The sequence below is a fragment of the Dromiciops gliroides genome, chromosome 2 (genome assembly GCF_019393635.1).
Source record: "Dromiciops gliroides isolate mDroGli1 chromosome 2, mDroGli1.pri, whole genome shotgun sequence".
In the NCBI taxonomy this organism is placed as follows: domain Eukaryota; kingdom Metazoa; phylum Chordata; class Mammalia; order Microbiotheria; family Microbiotheriidae; genus Dromiciops; species Dromiciops gliroides.
The window spans coordinates 491,513,107-491,531,064 of NC_057862.1; the positions used below are offsets into that span (position 1 = coordinate 491,513,107).

Genomic DNA, 17,958 nt, shown 5'->3' on the forward strand with positions numbered 1-17,958 from the left:
AAAGCTGCCTTTCCGAGCTCAGTAGCATATGTAACCTCGGGGTGGGACAGGTGTGGCCCCTCCCAAATGAGTTAGCTAAAAATAGGAATATTAATCTTTACCACAAATAATTTTTACCACATAAGAATAGAGAGTTGGCTTTCATTATCTGACCTGGCAAAGTAATTTTGTAGATTTTTAACTGAGAGGATCTCTACAACTGACCTGAGTCTAAGCAGATAGCTAGAAACTGCTCTGAGATCACACCTGGAATAGAGAGCTCCATCACATGGTGTCCCAAAATTCAGAATTCTGAGACTTAAATAGATATTTTTAAAATTTCTTTTTATTTATTTGTGTAAGGTCTACTTACAGAACCCCTTAGTTATCTATACAACCCTCCATTTCTCCCCTTTTTCCCATTGTTGACCATAGTTAAGAACCCTCAATAAAGTATTTTGTAATATCAGTTATTGATTCATCAAGGAGATTTTATCTTAATAGAATCAAATAGGAGATTTTGAAAAATTAATAATTGATAGTACTGTTCTCCTTTTCTTTCTTAGTCCTTTACGGCTGAAGGACTTGACTGATAAGAAATTAATTAACTGAATGAAATGTGAGTTGGCACTTTATTTACAAAGCATTAAAGTGCCAATGACATTGTGATGATTAAAATAGTAGAAACCGTCTGATTTTACCAAAATCACACCTAGGGGGAATCTTGGGTTGGAGGGTCTACATTCTTTCTCTGATATCATTGTTACCAAGATTTGAGTGATCCCCAGACTCCAAAACATGATAACCAATTAGATATATAAACTGTAACCACACCATCATTAGGGGTCTTTGGTCTAGGAGAGACAGCCAATAACCATTCTTTTATTAATAATCTGCTGTCCTATTAATAAAATCAGAAACTGTCTCTACTACTTTAATCATCACAATGTAATAGGTACTTTAATGCTTTGTAAATAAAGTGCCAACTCACATTTCATGCAATTAATTAATGGTCACCATCCCCTAGAAGAAGTTCAGGTTTTATTTCACTTAAATCCTTCCAGTAAGGAAATATGAAAGGCAGTGAGGCTACTTTCTTCTCTAACAAAGGCCAAAGATGTGATGATAGAAATTCATTTCCCTTTGGTGATAAATGCAGCCCATCTGATAAATATGACGAAAAGTCCTGTAATGAAGAAAAGAGGGAAAACAAAAGGTTTACAGTTGTCTGAAAATGAATTATAACATTTTGCTATTGCTAACGTTTCATAAGCTTCTGTTTACAGTACTTTTGCAGTAGGGTTAGCATGTGATTTCTGATCTACAAAGATTTAATTCTGAGAGTCAGATTTTTGTTGTTGTTGTTCTAGCAGAAAGGGTTAGCTTCAAGACCAGGTCCTATCCTGGCCTTTATGATATAGAAAAGAATTAAAGCATTTATTAATTGCTCATATAGTTCTATAGGGTAGTTTTATATGTAAGCCTCTTTGTTGTTTTCCCATCTTTTCCCAAATGCCACTCAAACATACTCCTTTGGACCTGTGACCTTATTGGTGTGTGTACTGTATCTTCCAATAAGTTTGCTACAGGGGTTCTGCCCAACGTGTCTTTTTCTCTCTATTGCCTGGATACCACTGAATCACAGTTATGTCGGTTTTCGACCTCTCTTGCTGAATGTCTGGTCTGTCTTTTTTACTCATACATTTCTTGGATGGTATATTTTGAAATCTATAAACCTTAGTTTGCAATAGGTTATGTTACACTGTCTTTTGGGTGGTCTTCAACTTCATTTCTTTTTTTTTTTTAATTCTTTTTTTTTTAATTTTGGTGAAGCAATTGGGGCCAAGTGACTTGCCCAGGGTCACACAGCTAGCAAGTGTCAAGTGTCCGAGGCCGGATGTGAATTTGGGTCCTCCTGAGGCCAGTGCTTCATCCACTGCACCACATGGTTGACCCCCAAACTTCATTTCTTTATAAACTGTAGTATTTTATCAATTCCAGCCATATAACATCACTGGAATAATACCAGTGTTTAAAAAGATGGGCCTTCATTTCAAGGAAATTGAGTTTCCAAAGGCAGTCCAGCCCACCTTCCTCTTCTCATTAAATTCTGGACCCAAGCAGCTAGGTGGCCCAGTGGATAAAGCACCGGCCCTGGATTCAGGAGGACCTGAGTTCAAATCCGTACTCAGACACTTAACACTTCCTAGCTGTGTGATCCTGGGCAAGTCACTTAACCCTCATTGCCCTACAAAAAAAAAAAAAAATTCTGGACTCGCTTCACTGCCAATTTTCAGTATCCAAGATAAATATTCAAAGGTATGACTTCCAAAGTTCTACCTTTCAAATCTCTTAAAGTACTTGAACTTGAAAACAGCTATTACCCCCTTCATTTCCTCCCAATGTCTTCCAAGCTAAACATGGTAACTTCCTTCAAACAGTTCTTGCATTGCATTCACTGATGCCCTTTTACAATTCTGGTTGCATTCTTCTGAAAATTCTGTTCCATGTCCTTCCTAAAATGTGGCACCCTAAACTCAAGACATTACTGCAGATGTGATCCACCTAAAACAGAGTACAGTGGAACTATCATTTGACTGTCCCTGTAAGCTCTGCCTCCCTAATGTGCTGTGCTCTACTATGCTGTATTAAATAGGACATATTGTATATAATATAGATACTATATAGTATAACAGTATATAGTAAAGCATAAGATAATAATATCTCACAGCATAGTATGGGTAGGAAGCCTGTGCCCAGAATCGGCTGCAGCATAAACAGCCAAACAGAGGGAGGCTCCCAGCAGAGATTTTAAAATACATTTACCAGGGCAGCTAGGTGGCGCAGTGGATAGAAAACTGGCCCTGGAGTCAGGAGTACCCGAGTTCAAATCCGGCCTCAGACACTTAACACTTACTAGCTGTGTGACCCTGGGCAAGTCACTTAACCCCAATTTCCTCACTAAAAATAATAATAATACATTTACTGTGTATGTGTGTGTACACATATATTTATAAATTCTTCTTTGCTGCCTCAGCCTGTTGGGACATAGGCATTTGAGGGCACTTGTTAAGTGAAAAATCAGTCTTCTGCCTCATACCCAGAGATCAGTGACCAGTGTACTTCCAGGTGGATATGGATCAGTCAGTAGCAGTTACTTTTTTTTTTCCTGGGCAATGAGGGTCAAGTGACTTGCCTAGGGTCACACAGCTAGTAAGTGTCAAGTGTCTAAGGCTAGGTTTGAACTCAGGTCCTCCTGAATCCAGGGCCGGTGCTTTATCCACTGGTCACCTAGCTGCCCCCAGTAGCAGTTACTTGATGAAGATACATACTTCATAGTACTTATATAGAAAGGTATATATATATATATATATATATATACACACTGTCAGAGAAGCTATGGAGGGAAGAAAGTAAACTAGGAGCAAGGGGCATTCAGTAACAAAGAGTCAAAAATTCAAACCTAGCTCTTGACTCCAAACTCAAGGCTCTTTCCACTAAAGTATGCTGCCTCAAGAAACTAGGTCTTGTCTTTTCTATAGGATTATATTCCTAGAGAAGATGTCAGATCTTCTAGTGAAAATCTGCTGTATTCCTTTTCTGTATCACAAATGTTTAATAGATTATGGAGAACATGACAAATTTACATCAATCCATATTAGTTTAAATAAGTTATCCTACCTTGTTATCCTTTTGCATTAGTGTCCACAAGTCAAGGACATCTGTTCCACAGTTTTGGCCCACTTGCAAACAGGCTTTGGCATATTCATCAACAACCAGATTCATTCGATTTAATTTGTAACCTGAGGTAGGAAAATGCTGGTATCAGTATTCAAACTACCCATTAAGTGACAACTGTATCCAAGAATAACTTTTGTCCAAGATAGTAATTTTTACTAGCATATGACTTCTTTGGTGCTGTTTTTCTGCAGAGACTCAAATGAGAGATTTCAGAGCATACCTATTGATTGACTTTTGGTCACATAGTCATAAGAGTTAACTCTCAATTACTTGAACATTGATTCTACTTTGTGAATAATCTTGGAACATAATTTTCTGAAGAATCATATTGCGGTATATCTCCCGAGTAGTACAGAGATATCCCTGGCCACTACCTGCCCCCACTTATTGCAGCCATGTAGCCCTCAATGCCAGTTCTTACCTTGACAAAGGCTTTGTCAGTTGGCCATGTGCTCTGGCACCTAACAAACTAGAAAAGCTTTCAGAATGGGCTCAGTGACAGGTTGTACCTATTACCTGAGGGACAACATAAATAAAGTTCAAAACCCAGCATCCTGGCTACAGTGTGATGAATTTTTCAGGGGCAATTTTTGAAGACTATCTTAGAAATTATAGAGGTGCTTCATCTTCGGGGCAAGGAGGGGTGTGTGTGGAAAAGGTACCCACAATGATGAAATTACAAATCCTTAATTTACTGAAGTAGTGTATAGAATTTTTCAGTTAGTGTCAAATATTTTATATCAACCTCATCTGAAATACTTCATGCATTTTCCTTTTATACAAGTTAATCCAGTACAACAGAATGATCAGCATATTCATTGGCAGAAGGTATTATAGTCAACTGGAAAAGCCTGTCAAATTAGTTGACTGCTGTGCTGAAAGGCAAGGTGAGAACTAGCATTGAGGGATACATGGGGCAGGTAGTGGCTAGGGAGAGGAGGCCCCTGTGAGAGAGCTCTGCTTTATATATAGGACTACAAGGGGAACAGGAGAGTTTTAAGTTTTAGTCCTGAGCTCTACAGGATCTGAACACATTGTTTTCCAAGTCTGTATTCCATGTTAACGAGTCAACAGAAACCTATAGATTTGTTTATTTTAGCGAAAAGACCTGATTCTAGATGCCGGGGTTTTGGCCATTTTTTTGCCTCCCATTTTTCATCTAGTTGTTGCTGTTTTTAGCATGTGCAGTATGTTCCTGGATAGAGAGGTACTGAAACCTGAATTCTTGAAATACTTTTTATACTCCCTGTCACCATAGCTTTCTATGGTCAGGGCCCCTTTTTTAGGGTAGTTTTTGTTGTTGTTGTTTTTGTTCATTTCCCAGCCCATTTTGTGAATTTTTTTTTTTTTTTTGCAGGGCAATGGGGGTTAATTGACTTGCCCAGGGTCACACAGCTAGTAAGTGTCAAGTGTCTGAGGCCGGATTTGAACTCAGGTCCTCCTGAATTCAAGGCTGGTGCTTTATCCACTGCGCCACCTAGCTGTCCCTCATTTTGTGAATTTTAAAGTTGATCTCTGTTCCTAAGGTATAACGGGCACTGTCCCAAACTTCCTGTACCAGGGGCCAGGGGCTTGGGGCCTGATCACTAGCTTGGCAGTTCCCCTGCTGCACTGGGACTAGAGGCTTCACAGCTGAGCCGCTGTGCCAGAACCACTTGGCCTTGGTTACTGATGTGTGCTGAGGCTAGGAACTTCCTGTGGCTTGCCCAGATACCACCTGCGCTGGTCTGGGCTTCCCTTTTACCCAAGTGAGACAGACCTTTCCTGCAGTTCTCCTAAGGTGTCTTTTGGCTGGAAAATTGTTTTACCCCATATTACAATCTATGCTCTCATAGATAATTGAAAATACATTGTATGTTTTGCTGAACACACCTTTTTGGACCCCCAGATTGTTAGATATGAGCAAGTAATGGTAAGAAGCTGAAATGGTATCTGCTCACCATGTTTTATTTTACAGTGGCAAATAAAACTAGTCCCCACCTTTGAAAAGCACATTGGTTTAGGGGAATTTAAAAAATGCATTCTTGGATAGAGCACTGGCCCTGTATTCAGGAGGACCTGAGTTCAAATCCAGCCTCAGACACTTGACACTTACTAGCTGTGTGAACCTGGGCAAGTCACTTAACCCCAATTGCCTCACAAAAAAAAAGAAAGAAAGAATTTCAAAGAAAAAATGCATTCTATTCTTGGAGTAAGAAGCCATGGATTCAAGCTCTTACTAGCTATGATATCTTTGGGCAATTTATTTATTTTTTTAAGTGAGGCAATTGGGGTTAAGTGACTTGCCCAGGGTCACACAGCTAGTAAGTGTTAAGTGTCTGAGGCCAGATTTTAACTCAGGTACTCCTGACTCCAGGGCCGGTGCTGTATCCACTGCGCCATCTAGCTGCCCCTCATTTATTCTTGCTGAGCCCGTTTCCTCATTTATATAGAACTGTAGGGAAGGGGAAAGGGTGTCAGAATTTAGAGCTAGAAGGGACCTTATATTCATTGTCACTTAGGTAGTAAACTGCAGAGCTAGCATGCAAACCTGATTTCAAATACACTGTCCTTTACTACAAGAGAGCTTCAAAAGATGTGGTCCATGGCCCTATGCCCAGTGGAAAGTAAGGGGGAGGTTTTGTGAAGTTTTTGTTTAGGAAAAATGTGTTGGTTCCATGACCAAAGTGAGGTATCAAAGGCTATAGTGGAGAAGAGGGATCCTATTCTCTAGGCAAAACTGGATTAAAATAGGCAGCCAGCACCTCAATCCAAATGCAGCTGGAGTCAATAAATACACCCAGACTGATGTTAAAGGGCATGACTGTTTGTCTTGCTACAAAGAGAAGTAGTTCAGTTAAATTTCAAGGTGACTAAGTAAAAATCATAGTAAGTGATGCTTATGTTTATGTCTCTCTTTGCAATTACATACCAGTTTTACCTATTTTATTCAGACATTCAGCAGAGTCATGGTGTAACTTTTAAGGCTTGCCAAAAATACAAAACAAATATAGATGTATTTTTTACCTTGAGCAATACACTCCTTTTCCCAAGCTGATTCACAAAGAGGAGGTGGTGTTATAAGAATAACTTTACTTTCAGGAACATCTACAGACTTTAGATACTGTATCATGCTCTTTAAATTCTCAACATATTCATCAAGTGGAATGTGTTGCTTAGGGTTCTCATCTATTCAAGAGAAATGTTAAAATATTATTGACCAAAGCCAAACTATTCACATCTTCTTGCAAATAACCAATTTCCTCAATCACTCTTCCAAAATGCACACAAAAATTATGTGATCCTTCAATTGCTGGTTTCTTTCCTCCCAAAGGACTTTGTAAATATTTGTGATTATTCATTTTTTATATTTATACTATATATTTACATATGTTCTTCTCTCCCCCATTAGGATAAAAACTCTTTGTGAACAGAAGTTGTTTCAGTCTTTGTGTAGTTTATTTTATAATTTAAGAAAAAAGGGGGTAAAAAGAAAAGAGTAAATCATTTCAGATATGAATGTCAGATAAAATGAGCTCTAATTTTTCTGGAATTTACCATGAACGCTTTCAATATAAATAGTACTTTCAGCAAGTCAGCTAGAACTCCTTGTATCCAAGGTGCCAGCTGACCTATCCTAAAGACCTATACCATACACAGTCAACTCTATCTAGGGAGTCCCTGCTTAGAAGAGCAAGATGCTTAGAGTTGGTCCTGTGCCAGTTGAAGATATGGAAAAACCATCCTTTGAAAGCTAGAATATAATTTTATTACATTGTTAGTAAATGTGTTAAGTGTTTTGTTTTTCTACATTTTCTGTTGAGATTTTTATGCTCAAATACATGTTTTACAGTTTACATTTTATACAATGAGTATAAATATGAGAGGATATATACAAAATATATACAAGGTAAGGGAGGAAGGTGGGTAATAACAGTAGGAGAGACTGGGACAGGCCTTCTTTAAGAGATTGGATTTGAATTCAGCTCCAAAGCAAACTAAGAATTCTAAGAGGTAGAGCAAGTACATTCCAGGTCTGGAAGACCACTTGTGCATAAATATGGATGGAGTAGAGAGATGTGTCTTTGTGTGTGTGTGTGTGTGTGTGTGTGTGTGTGTGTGTGTGTGTGTGTGTGTAAGGTAATTGGGGTTAAGTGACTTGCCAAGGGTCACACAACTAGTAAATGTCAAGTGTCTGAGGCTGGATTTGAACTCAGGTCCTCCTGAATTCAGGGCCAGTGCTCTATCCACTGCACCACCTAGCTGCCCCCGAGATGTGTCATTTTTGAAAAACAGTGAGAAGACCAGTGTGGCTGGATTGCAGAATGAATGAGAGAAAGTACTATATAATAAGAATGGAGCCAGCTTATAAAAGACTTTTAAAAGTAGGACACATGAGTTTTATGAGCAGTAGTATGGCATAATCAGGCTTAGGCCTTTAAGAATATTACTTAGGCAGCTGAGTAGAGGATGAACTGGAGAGGGGAGGGACTTGAGGCAGTGAAATGTCAGTTCCACCAACAAACAGGTGTATTGTTAAGAGTAATGTTCAGATTCACTCCTACAAAATGACACTCCAACACCAGGTGAAGAAAATTAGATTTAATTAATATTATAGTACATGAAAAAAGATATTCATTTTGCAGCAGCAATAAAGTAAGCAGCCTAACTATTAAAGCAAAAGCAACCACTATGTAAATATTTAGAGGGGAAATACATCACCAAATCAGGGAAGCACCAACTCCTGGGTCCATTGGCTGGGTGTCCCGGTACAGCCTCCCAGAGTCCCAACTGGGAATATCCCAGGCAGAGCGTCCTCTCCATGGGTGAGATTCCAAAGAGGCTGGGGGTTTACTCTGACTTATATAGGACTTTAAACAAAAGTGTCTTGAAGCCACCAATAGCGGCTTGTATGATGGCTAATTTTATGACTGACAAGTGAATTCATGCAGGATCACTGCCAGAGAAGTTGGAATAAACATTAGTTTCTCAGGACATACTCCTGAGGAGGAGCCAACCCTCCAGGACTACTCCTGGAATTGTTTATAGTCCCTAGGAATGGCTAGTTCCTGGGAACCTTAGGCAGTTAATCAGTGAGATATGCCTAGAAGGGACCTGGCCAAGATCCCAGCAGGGCAGGGTATCCTCCTTCACATTGCCACTCTTGGTCAAAACAGGCAATTTCCCACATTAAGCTAAAGCTAGAGTACACAGAAAACATCTGGGAGTTCATAGAGGGGGCAAGCTCAGGCTTGTGAGCTAGGCCTATGCCTGGATGATCTTCTAATATTCATTTACCTTTCAACAGGGTAGATAGAAACGTACAGGGAAAAACTCAGCCAACTCAGGATAACTTATATAAAAACTTATTTACAACCACTTCCCTCTCCTCCCTATCCCTGTCCCCTCCCCCAAAAAATATTGGTTACAGATACCTTCACAGAGATAAAAATTGACAGAAAAGAACCTGAGGGGCAGCTAAGTTACACAGTGGATAAAGCACTGGCCCTGTATTCAGGAGTATCTGAGTTCAAATCCAGCCTCAGACACTTGACACTTACTAGCTGTGTGATCTTGGGCAAGTCACTTAACCCCAATTGCCTCACAAAAACAAAAACAAAAACATGAAAAGAACCTGGGAAAAAGTGGAAAGAATAGAGAAAAAGTCGTTACCTTTTAAAGCACTGTCATTGGCACCAAAGAAAATTGTAACTGCAACAAGGTTTTCAGCATTACTTTTCCTGATTAATCTTGGAAGAATGATTTTAGCCCATCTGGTATTATAACCTGAAAACCCACGATTTATAACATCACATTTTCTGAAATAAAGTTAATTAAAAAGAAAAATCTTGAGTAAGAAAAAAAATACTTATCCATTTAACAAAGATCAATATGGCTCAGTATGAGCAGAGGAATAAGATGAATCAATGGCATTTAGATTCCCACTAGAATATACTGGTGGACAAAAAAAATTTTTTTTAACAAGCTGTGCTACAATGAGATACATAATAGTGACTTAGTGGGAAAAGGATGTTTTTTATAGGTCTGTAACTTGGGTTTGAATCTTGGCCCTGCTATTTGCTATGGATATGATCTTGGGAAAGTCATTTAGCCTTTATGGATCTCAGTTTATATATTTTGAGACAGGAATCCCAGTCTTGGCTCTGATACCTATTAGCTTTGCAATCATGGGCATGTCACTTAACCTTACTTGTTTGTTAAAAGAAAAATGCTTTGTAAACCTTAAAATGCTATATAAACAAACAAACATAGTAATGTCTAGTGTATTAACCACTAAAGATGACAACTATAACTATCTCTGAATTATTGATGATCTTTATTAGGGTTATTTTAAATGACAAAAAGTAGATTTCTGATTTTTTTTAATGGTTAATATTTAAACTTAGCTGACTAATCACACTCTAACAAGTAAAGTAGTAAATTAGATCAGTCCTCAGCTCCAGTTTCTTGGCTTCTTTGGGTAGAAGATCCTCAAACTCACCTTTTAACTAAAACTGCATTTTTTGTTGTCTTATACATTAATACTTATTCTTCACAACTTCTTAGCTTTTTGCCTTTACACTGTGATAAGAAAAAACCTTTTGAGGGCAGGTAGGTGGCGCAGTGGATAAAGCACCAGCCCTGGATTCAGGAGGACCTGAGTTCAAATCTGGCCTCAGACACTTGACACTTACTAGCTGTGTGACCTTGGGCAAGTCACTTAACCCCCATTGCCCTGCAAAAAAAAAAATTTAATTTAATTTAAAAAAAAGAAAAAACCTTTTGCTAAGTTGAGTTTTCTGCCCTTTCTTTACCTACACAAATCTTTGCGATTTTAATAAGCAAAGATATGGTACCATAAATGTAGAACTAGAACCAACTTCTACATTTTACAGATGAGGAAAGTAAACTTCAAAGGGAGTGAAGTGACCTGCCCAAGGTTTTCAGGGTTTTTTTTTTATTTGCAATTTTATGGGTGAAAGGAACTCTCCCTGGTTAGAAAGCTCCTTCTATCAAAGCAGATCTTCAACTGTTCTGCAAGTGGGGCAGAGGTGGAGCTTGAATCTGAGTTGTAATGCTTTGTTGCCTCTTTCACAGGTATTAACAGAGCCAGCATTTGAACCTGAGACTATAGACTCTAAAATAATTTTTCACTATACCATATAGCCTTAATGAAATGGCTTTATATTTACAACTTTCACTAAGATGCAGTTATATTTTAAAGTAATAAACACCAAGGTATAAATACAAAAACAGCTCTCACCTGACTAGCTGGTCAGCCAGTGATGCTCCCCATCCACCCTGATGGAAAGAAAACTGAAAAACAAGTTACTGTGTTAATCATTTATCAGTTATATATTTAATTTAAAATCTTAGTGAGAGGAATTTTGATTGGCAATTCATGAGTGCCTTTGAACTGCCATCTCTTCTATTAACCCCCATCCTTTCATCTAAAAGTCATTTTTGGTTGCCATAGTAACATCTTAGCATTAATCTCAGTTATGAAGTGATTTTCTTTCCTGTGATTATTAAGATTTCAGCTTGTCAGCATTTTATGAAGGCAAATAGAAGTGTTATTTATCTTGAAAAGCAACTTTAAAATCTGTATCCTCTATCCATATAGATTATCTGTAGTTTTTTTTTGGGGGGGGGCAATGGGCATTAAGTGACTTGCCCAGGGTCACACAGCTAGTAAGTGTCAAGTGTCTGAGGCCAGATTTGAACTCAGGTCCTCCTGAATCCAGGGCCGGTGCTTTAACCACTGCAACATCTAGCTGCCCCCTAAGGTTAGATTTTAATTCAGGTCTTTCTGACTCAGGCCCAGCACTCCTTAATATATTAGTGGATGTCCAAAGCCAAATAGGTTCAAAGCCTTTCCTAATGTGAAAGGAACACATTATACAGAAAATGATATTGCAAAAAATAATTCAGATGGCCTTCAATCATCTCTGTTCCATCTTTTTTTTTTTTTTTTTGCGGGACAATGGGGGTTAAGTGACTTGCCCACGGTCACACAGCTAGTAAGTGTCAAGTGTCTGAGGCCAGATTTGAACTCAGGTACTCCTGAATCCAGGGCCGGTGCTTTATCCACTGCAACATCTAGCTGCCCCCTCTGTTCCATATTCTTCACTACTCTCAGAAGCACAATTACAAAGGGTCTTGTTAAGCATTATGTGTGGGAGACTAAAACATGTTCCAGATAAATAAATTCTATCCATGTAAGAAGACACTAAAAATGTAATCAGCATACTGTGGGCGGAAGGGGACATGTAGTTACTATTTTATCAAAAAATAAGATCTTCAAGAGGTAGGACCCCTGCCAATGAGAACCCAAGTTACTGAGGACTCCTAGGAGTAAACTTGCTAACAGTAAACAAACTGTACGTATGTGTGCAGAGGGGGAGAGAGATATAGGTCAGGAGCTTGAAGCTTTAATTTTTTTCTACTAATTCTTTTTTTTTACAATTTAAAAAATGTGTTTATTTAAGTGTTGAGTTCCAAATACTATCCCTCTCCCAACCCCCTTCCTGAAAGCTTGTAGCTTTTAAAAGAAATTCAAGAAGCTACTCTTCTTCCACAGGTACTTAAACTGAGAGTCCAAGGAGTGGCCTGATAATAAAGGAAGGAATAGGTTAAATTTTTGCATATGACTGATGGAATGCTGTAATAATTCAGGCTGACTCACAAGGTTACAGAATAGAAAAAGGAGACAATAGAGTTGCTGATAAATTGCAGGCTTCTCTGCACAGGAGACCTCTAGATATTCTGGAAAACAGAATGTTTTCAAGATAAGAAAAAGAAGTTGTGTCAATTATTATGTCAACTGGGGAATAATGTTTGGTAAAGAGAAGAAAGAAGCCAGAGTTATTTGAAGGATATAAAAATTGAGGCGATTTAGGGGGAATTTTGTAGTGTCTTAAGCAGGTTACCTGCATACATATATTCAGCCTACACCTAATGCATTCTGGCTAGTGCACGTGAAAATAAACTCCTTAATTTGAGATAATTTCTGCCTCCTCATTTTTACCACCCAACAGAAAGAAAGCAGTTCAGAAATAAAATCCTACCCTAGGCAAAGATGTTCAAGAACACAGGAATTACTGGTAGGGCAGAAAGTTCAAGTGACAAATGGAGACACTGACAGAGAAGAGCTAAGGTAGGAATGGGGTGATGCAAAAAAGAGAACATTGATAGAAACAGCTGAGGAACATGGGAATATGAGGAGATTATTTGGTTCTGGGGAATGACGCTATGGGTCCTTGTGGGTGAGGATATAAGGAGGGGTAACTATGGGGTCCCGGGGAGGGGGGCAAGAGATCGGGAAATATATAAAGGTACACAATGGAGACTGTGGGCCGCCAGGTACAGTGGGGGAAAAATTTGGAATGAAAATGGGATTGAGTCCCAGTTTTGTATCTTTTGACAAGTCACGATTTTTACAAGCCAGTTTCTTTATCTACAAAAATGGGGTGGGGGTAAGAATGGGGGGTTGAAAATGAGTAGTGTGAAGTGTGCTGGATTTGCAATCGGGGAAGACCCGGCTCCCAATCCTGCTTGTGACACTGCTTATGTGACTATAGGCAAGTCTTCAAACTGAGTCTGTTTGCTCATGAGTAAAACAAGGGTAATAGTGTCCGTGGGCTCTACCCAGCCCCATGCCCAGCGGGGACGAAGGGTAAGAGAAGAGCCTTCCACACCTGCTGTGCTTCACAAAGGTCAACCATGATTGTCACCGAAATGGCCTCTCTCTAAGGTCCCTTCCAGATGTAAATCTGACCTCGTGGGCAAAACAGGATGTTGAGGGAAGCCCGGGGGGGGGGGGTCAAAGAGAACGAGGAGCCATGGGGAAGGGGGGGGGGCGTCTAGGATGAACAGAACCGTGTGAGGAAAACAATGGGCATGAGGAGGAGAGTTGAGAGAGGGATGCGATTATAGAGTCATGGAAGGGGACCCAAGCTGAACGAAAGAAGGCGGAATCTGAATGAGAAGGAGGACGACCACGGACAGCGAGCGAGGGGTCGCCGAGGACTGAGCGCTGAGTCTGGAGTCAGGAAGACCAAGTTACATACAACTCGGCCTCGGAGGCTTACTAGCTGTGCTACCCTGGGCAAGTCACGTAACCCTCTTTGCCTCGGTTTGTAAAATGCGCCAGGGAGGAAAACGGCAAACCGCTCCAGTCTCCTTGCCAAGAAAACCCCAAATGGGGTCACGGGGCGTCGGACACGACGGAATCACAACTGAACAGGAAAAGGACCGTGGGTGTGGAGCAACACATACAACGTCTAACGTCGGTTTTCTTAATTTTCAGAAGGGGGTGGCCCTTGGGAGAGAGTGGGGGGGGAGGGACACGGCGAGAAATGGAGGTGATCTAAAAACAACAGAGAAATGCCTCAGGAAGGCGGGATCCCGGGAAGGCCACGCAGTCCCGGGCCGACGGGCTGTACCTGGGTGATGGAGTCCCCGAAAAGCAGCACCTGTGGCCAGGGCTGAGCACTTCCGACCGCCTCCAACAGAGAGTCGGACGCTGACATCCTTCTCATCCAAGACGCGGGAGCCCGGATGTGCGTCGCGTGCAGCTGCTGCAGGCTTTAGGCGGGCTCTGAGCCCCGCCCCCGCCAATCAGAGCCCTGAGCCCTGAGCCCCGTCCCCGCCCAATCAGAGTCCTGAGCCCCGCCCCCGCCCAGTCTGAGCCCTGAGCTCAGTCCCCGCCCTATCCGAATCCGGACCTCGGACCATCCTAGCTCTGACCGCGGTCTTCCTCTTCTGACCCCCTTCTGGGTCCCTCTCGAGCCTCAGCCCTGTGCTTCAGTTTTTACCCTACCCTTTTTGGGCGTACTTCTAGTCCTCCGTCTCAGAGGACATAAATCTACGTTTCCCCTCTGTCTCTATGACTTTGGGCAAGTCCCTTGATCTTTCTGGGTCTCGTTTTTTTCTCCTAGTTCAAATGCTCTCTATCTCTTGAAACGAAGAAACTCAGGCCTCGAAGGGGGAAGGGGCTTAGCAGCGTCAGACTTAGAGTCCTAGACCTCAGCCTCCCAAACGCCATCTGATCCCTTATCACCTGGACATTCCATTCCAGCCATAACTTTGCGGGGTGGGAGGTGGGAGGTGGGCATTCATTCGCTCTGAATTTACCAAGAGCGAGGCATTTGGCCAGGCCCTAGTGGAGGGGGTGAGGTGGGAGTGAGGGCATACAGGACTGGGTGCCTGCCCCCAAGAAGTTTATAACCTAGAGGTTGGGGGATAGAAAGAGAGGCATTAAGTACCTTATAAACAGTATTTTCTACTGTGTGTGTTCCCTTCCACTTAGAAAAGGTTTAAAACCTGTTTTGTCCTGAGTATCTACGGATGTTAAGTAAGAAATCGGTTTAATGATTTTAACAGGGGCACTGAGTGGCTCTAAAATAAAATATCACAGTAGGGAAATGTACTTTTTCTTCTGAGTTCAGAACTGGAAAATAACAAAATACTTTTATGGAAAAAAAGTTTGTATGTTAAACAATTTCCCCTCCCACAGGCCCTCAGCTGAGAGTCTTTCCTCATAATTTCACTGAAAAAAAATAGAGGCCATTGACTGTGTTACCTATTCTCCCCCTTCTTTATCCCACATTTCCCAGATGCCTTCTCCCACTCCACTCAAGTTTTCTTCCTGGTTCCCAGCTGGGGTGGTATAGCTGAATTCCTTCTTAGGTCCCCACACACACCCCTGTATTTTCCCCCCTGGCCAGCTGTTCAACCCTCTCACCCAACCCTAAGCTTAGTTCCAGAAGATGGTGGTGCTGCAGCTGATTCGGAAGCTTAAGGGTAAGTTCTTCTGGCACAGGGTACCTAGGGTCTGGTGTCTTGGGGTTGGACTCTATTTAAAGCACAGCATGGCCCCCTCTAATCTGTCTTTGGCTGGAAAATAATCTCAGCCCATCTTTTTGTGGGTTTTGCTGCTCCAGGGGTTGTTTTATTACTGTTTTGGGGGGTCTATCTTCCCCTATCTTCTACAATCAATACCTCCACTTCCTTTTCTCTCACTTTCTTTACTCTCTTCAATCTGGTTTCCAACCTTATCATTCCTCTAAGACTGCTCTCCAATGATAATAATCTCTTAGTTGCCAAATTGAATGCAATGGCTTTTTTTTTTTTTTAGTGAGGCAATTAGGGTTAAGTGACTTGCCCAGGGTCACACAGCTAGTAAGTGTTAAGTGTCTGAGGCCGGATTTGAACTCAGGTACTCCTGACTCCAGGGCCAGTGCTCTATCCACTTCGCCACCTAGCCGCCCCTTGCAATGGCTTCTTAATCCTCATCCTTCTGGACCTTTGTAGCCTTTGAGAACACTGATTACCTTCTCCTGGAGAACCCTCTTCTTTCTAGGTTTATGTGACTATTCTTTCATTGTTCTCCTACATATCCAACTGTTCCTTCTCAGTCTCCTTTACTGGATGTTCATCTGAGCCATGCCCACTAACTGTGGGTATCCCACAGGGCTCTGTCTAGAACTTCTTCCATTCTCCCTCTAAATCTCTATACCCTACCTTCTTAAACTATGGGTCTGAATGTGGGGGTTGTAAAAAAAAATTGGCAATAGTAAAAGATTAAGAAGCTTTTCTATACTGTGATGGACTTGACTCTTCTCAGCAATGCAACAATCCAAGATAATGCCAAAAGACTTATGGTGGAAAATGCTCTCCACATTCAGAAAAAGAACTATGAATGCAGAAAGAACTATGAAGTCTGAATGCAGACCGAAGCATACTATTTTCATTTTTGTTGTTGCTTTTTTGTTATTATTCTTGTTTATTTTTTTGCATTTGTTTTTTTTCCTTTTGTTCTGATTAATATGGAAATGTTTAACATGATTGTAATGTATAACCTATATCAAATTGCTTACTGGCTTCAGGAGGGGGGAGGGAAGGGAGGGTGGGAAAAAAATTTGGAACTCAAAAAATATCTTTACGTATAAAATAAATAATTAAATAAACAAATTTTTAAAAGCTTTGTTATATAGCTATATACCTGGGGTTGCATAAAATTTGGGGGGGGGCAAAAAGGGGTTGCAAATGGAAAAAGTGTTTAACTTGGTGATCTCATCAGCTCCCATGCATTCAATTATCATGTCTATGATGACTGATTCTCAACTCCATTTCTCCAGTTTCTGCTTACCTCCAATCTCACATATCCAACTTCCTATTGGACATCTTGAACTGGATGTCTTATGATTATCTTAAACTCAGCATGTCCACAACTTAATTAATTTCTTTTCTCAAAATCTTCCCTCCTAGAGGGCAGCTGGGTGGCACAGTGGATAAAGCACCGGCCCTGGATTCAGGAGTACCTGAGTTCAGATCCGGCCTCAGACACTTGACACTTGCTAGCTGTGTGACCCTGGGCAGGTCACTTAACCCCCATTGCCCTGAAAAAGAAAAAAAATCTTCCCTCCTTTCAAATTTCCCAATTATTACCCTTGAGCAATCTATCCCCCCCCCCAACCCCATCACCCATACCTACAACCTAATTGATTTCAACTCCTCCCTCTCTTTCTCACGTCTACCTTACCCCTACCTTCAGCCATATCCAATCCCATTGCCAAGTCTTGTTTCTACCCTTGGAACATCTCTTGTTCCCTTCTCTCCTGACACTGCCACCACCCTGCTGCAGACCCTGAGTACTTCACACCTGGACTATTGCAACAGCTTGCTGTTTGTACTCCCTGGCCCAACTCTCTCCCCACCTAATCCATTTCCACCCAGCTATTAAAGTGATCTTCCTAAAGGGCAGGTCTGACTATGTCACAACTCTGCTTCTTACATAATAAACTCTAGTGGCTCCTTAACTTTTTTTTTTTTTTGGTGGGGCCATGGGGGTTAAGTGACTTGCCCAGGGTCACACAGCTAGTGTCAAGTGTCTGAGGCCAGGTTTGAATTCAGGTACTCCTGAATCCAGGGCTGGTGCTTTATCCACTGCACCACCTAGCTGCCCCAGTGGCTCCTTAACTTACAGGATCAAACATAAAATCTTGTTTGGTGTTTAAAGTCCCTAATAACCTGCTGCCCAGCACAAGCTTCTTACTTATACTCCAACTCCTTTCCTACCCCTCTCATTCTGTGAACCATTGACACTGGCCTCCTTGCTGGTCCTTGAACAAAACATTCCATTTCCAGATTCCATGCATTTTCACTTTCTGGTCTCCTAAGTCTAGAACTCTCTTTCCCCTCATCTGCCTCCTTACTTCCTCCAGGTACCAGCTAAAATCTCACCTTTTACAAGAA

General features: G+C 41.1%; 1 protein-coding gene across 2 annotated transcripts; it reads right to left on the reverse strand.

Annotated features, from left to right (window-relative positions):
- Positions 1-307: 307 nt before the first annotated feature.
- Positions 308-14,281, reverse strand: IAH1 (isoamyl acetate hydrolyzing esterase 1 (putative)). 2 transcript variants are annotated; one of them, XM_043990000.1, is made up of 6 exons: positions 14,145-14,281; positions 10,964-11,016; positions 9,373-9,518; positions 6,727-6,888; positions 3,661-3,782; positions 308-1,165 (listed from the first exon to the last, which is right to left on the reverse strand). In XM_043990000.1, the coding sequence occupies exons 1-6, from the start codon at positions 14,238-14,240 to the stop codon at positions 986-988; spliced, it is 759 nt and encodes a 252-aa protein (XP_043845935.1). In that variant the 5' UTR covers positions 14,241-14,281; the 3' UTR covers positions 308-985. The 2 variants fall into 2 exon arrangements, with proteins under 2 accessions (XP_043845935.1, XP_043845936.1); XM_043990001.1 differs by having other exon boundaries at positions 9,373-9,486; positions 14,145-14,234.
- Positions 14,282-17,958: the final 3,677 nt, after the last annotated feature.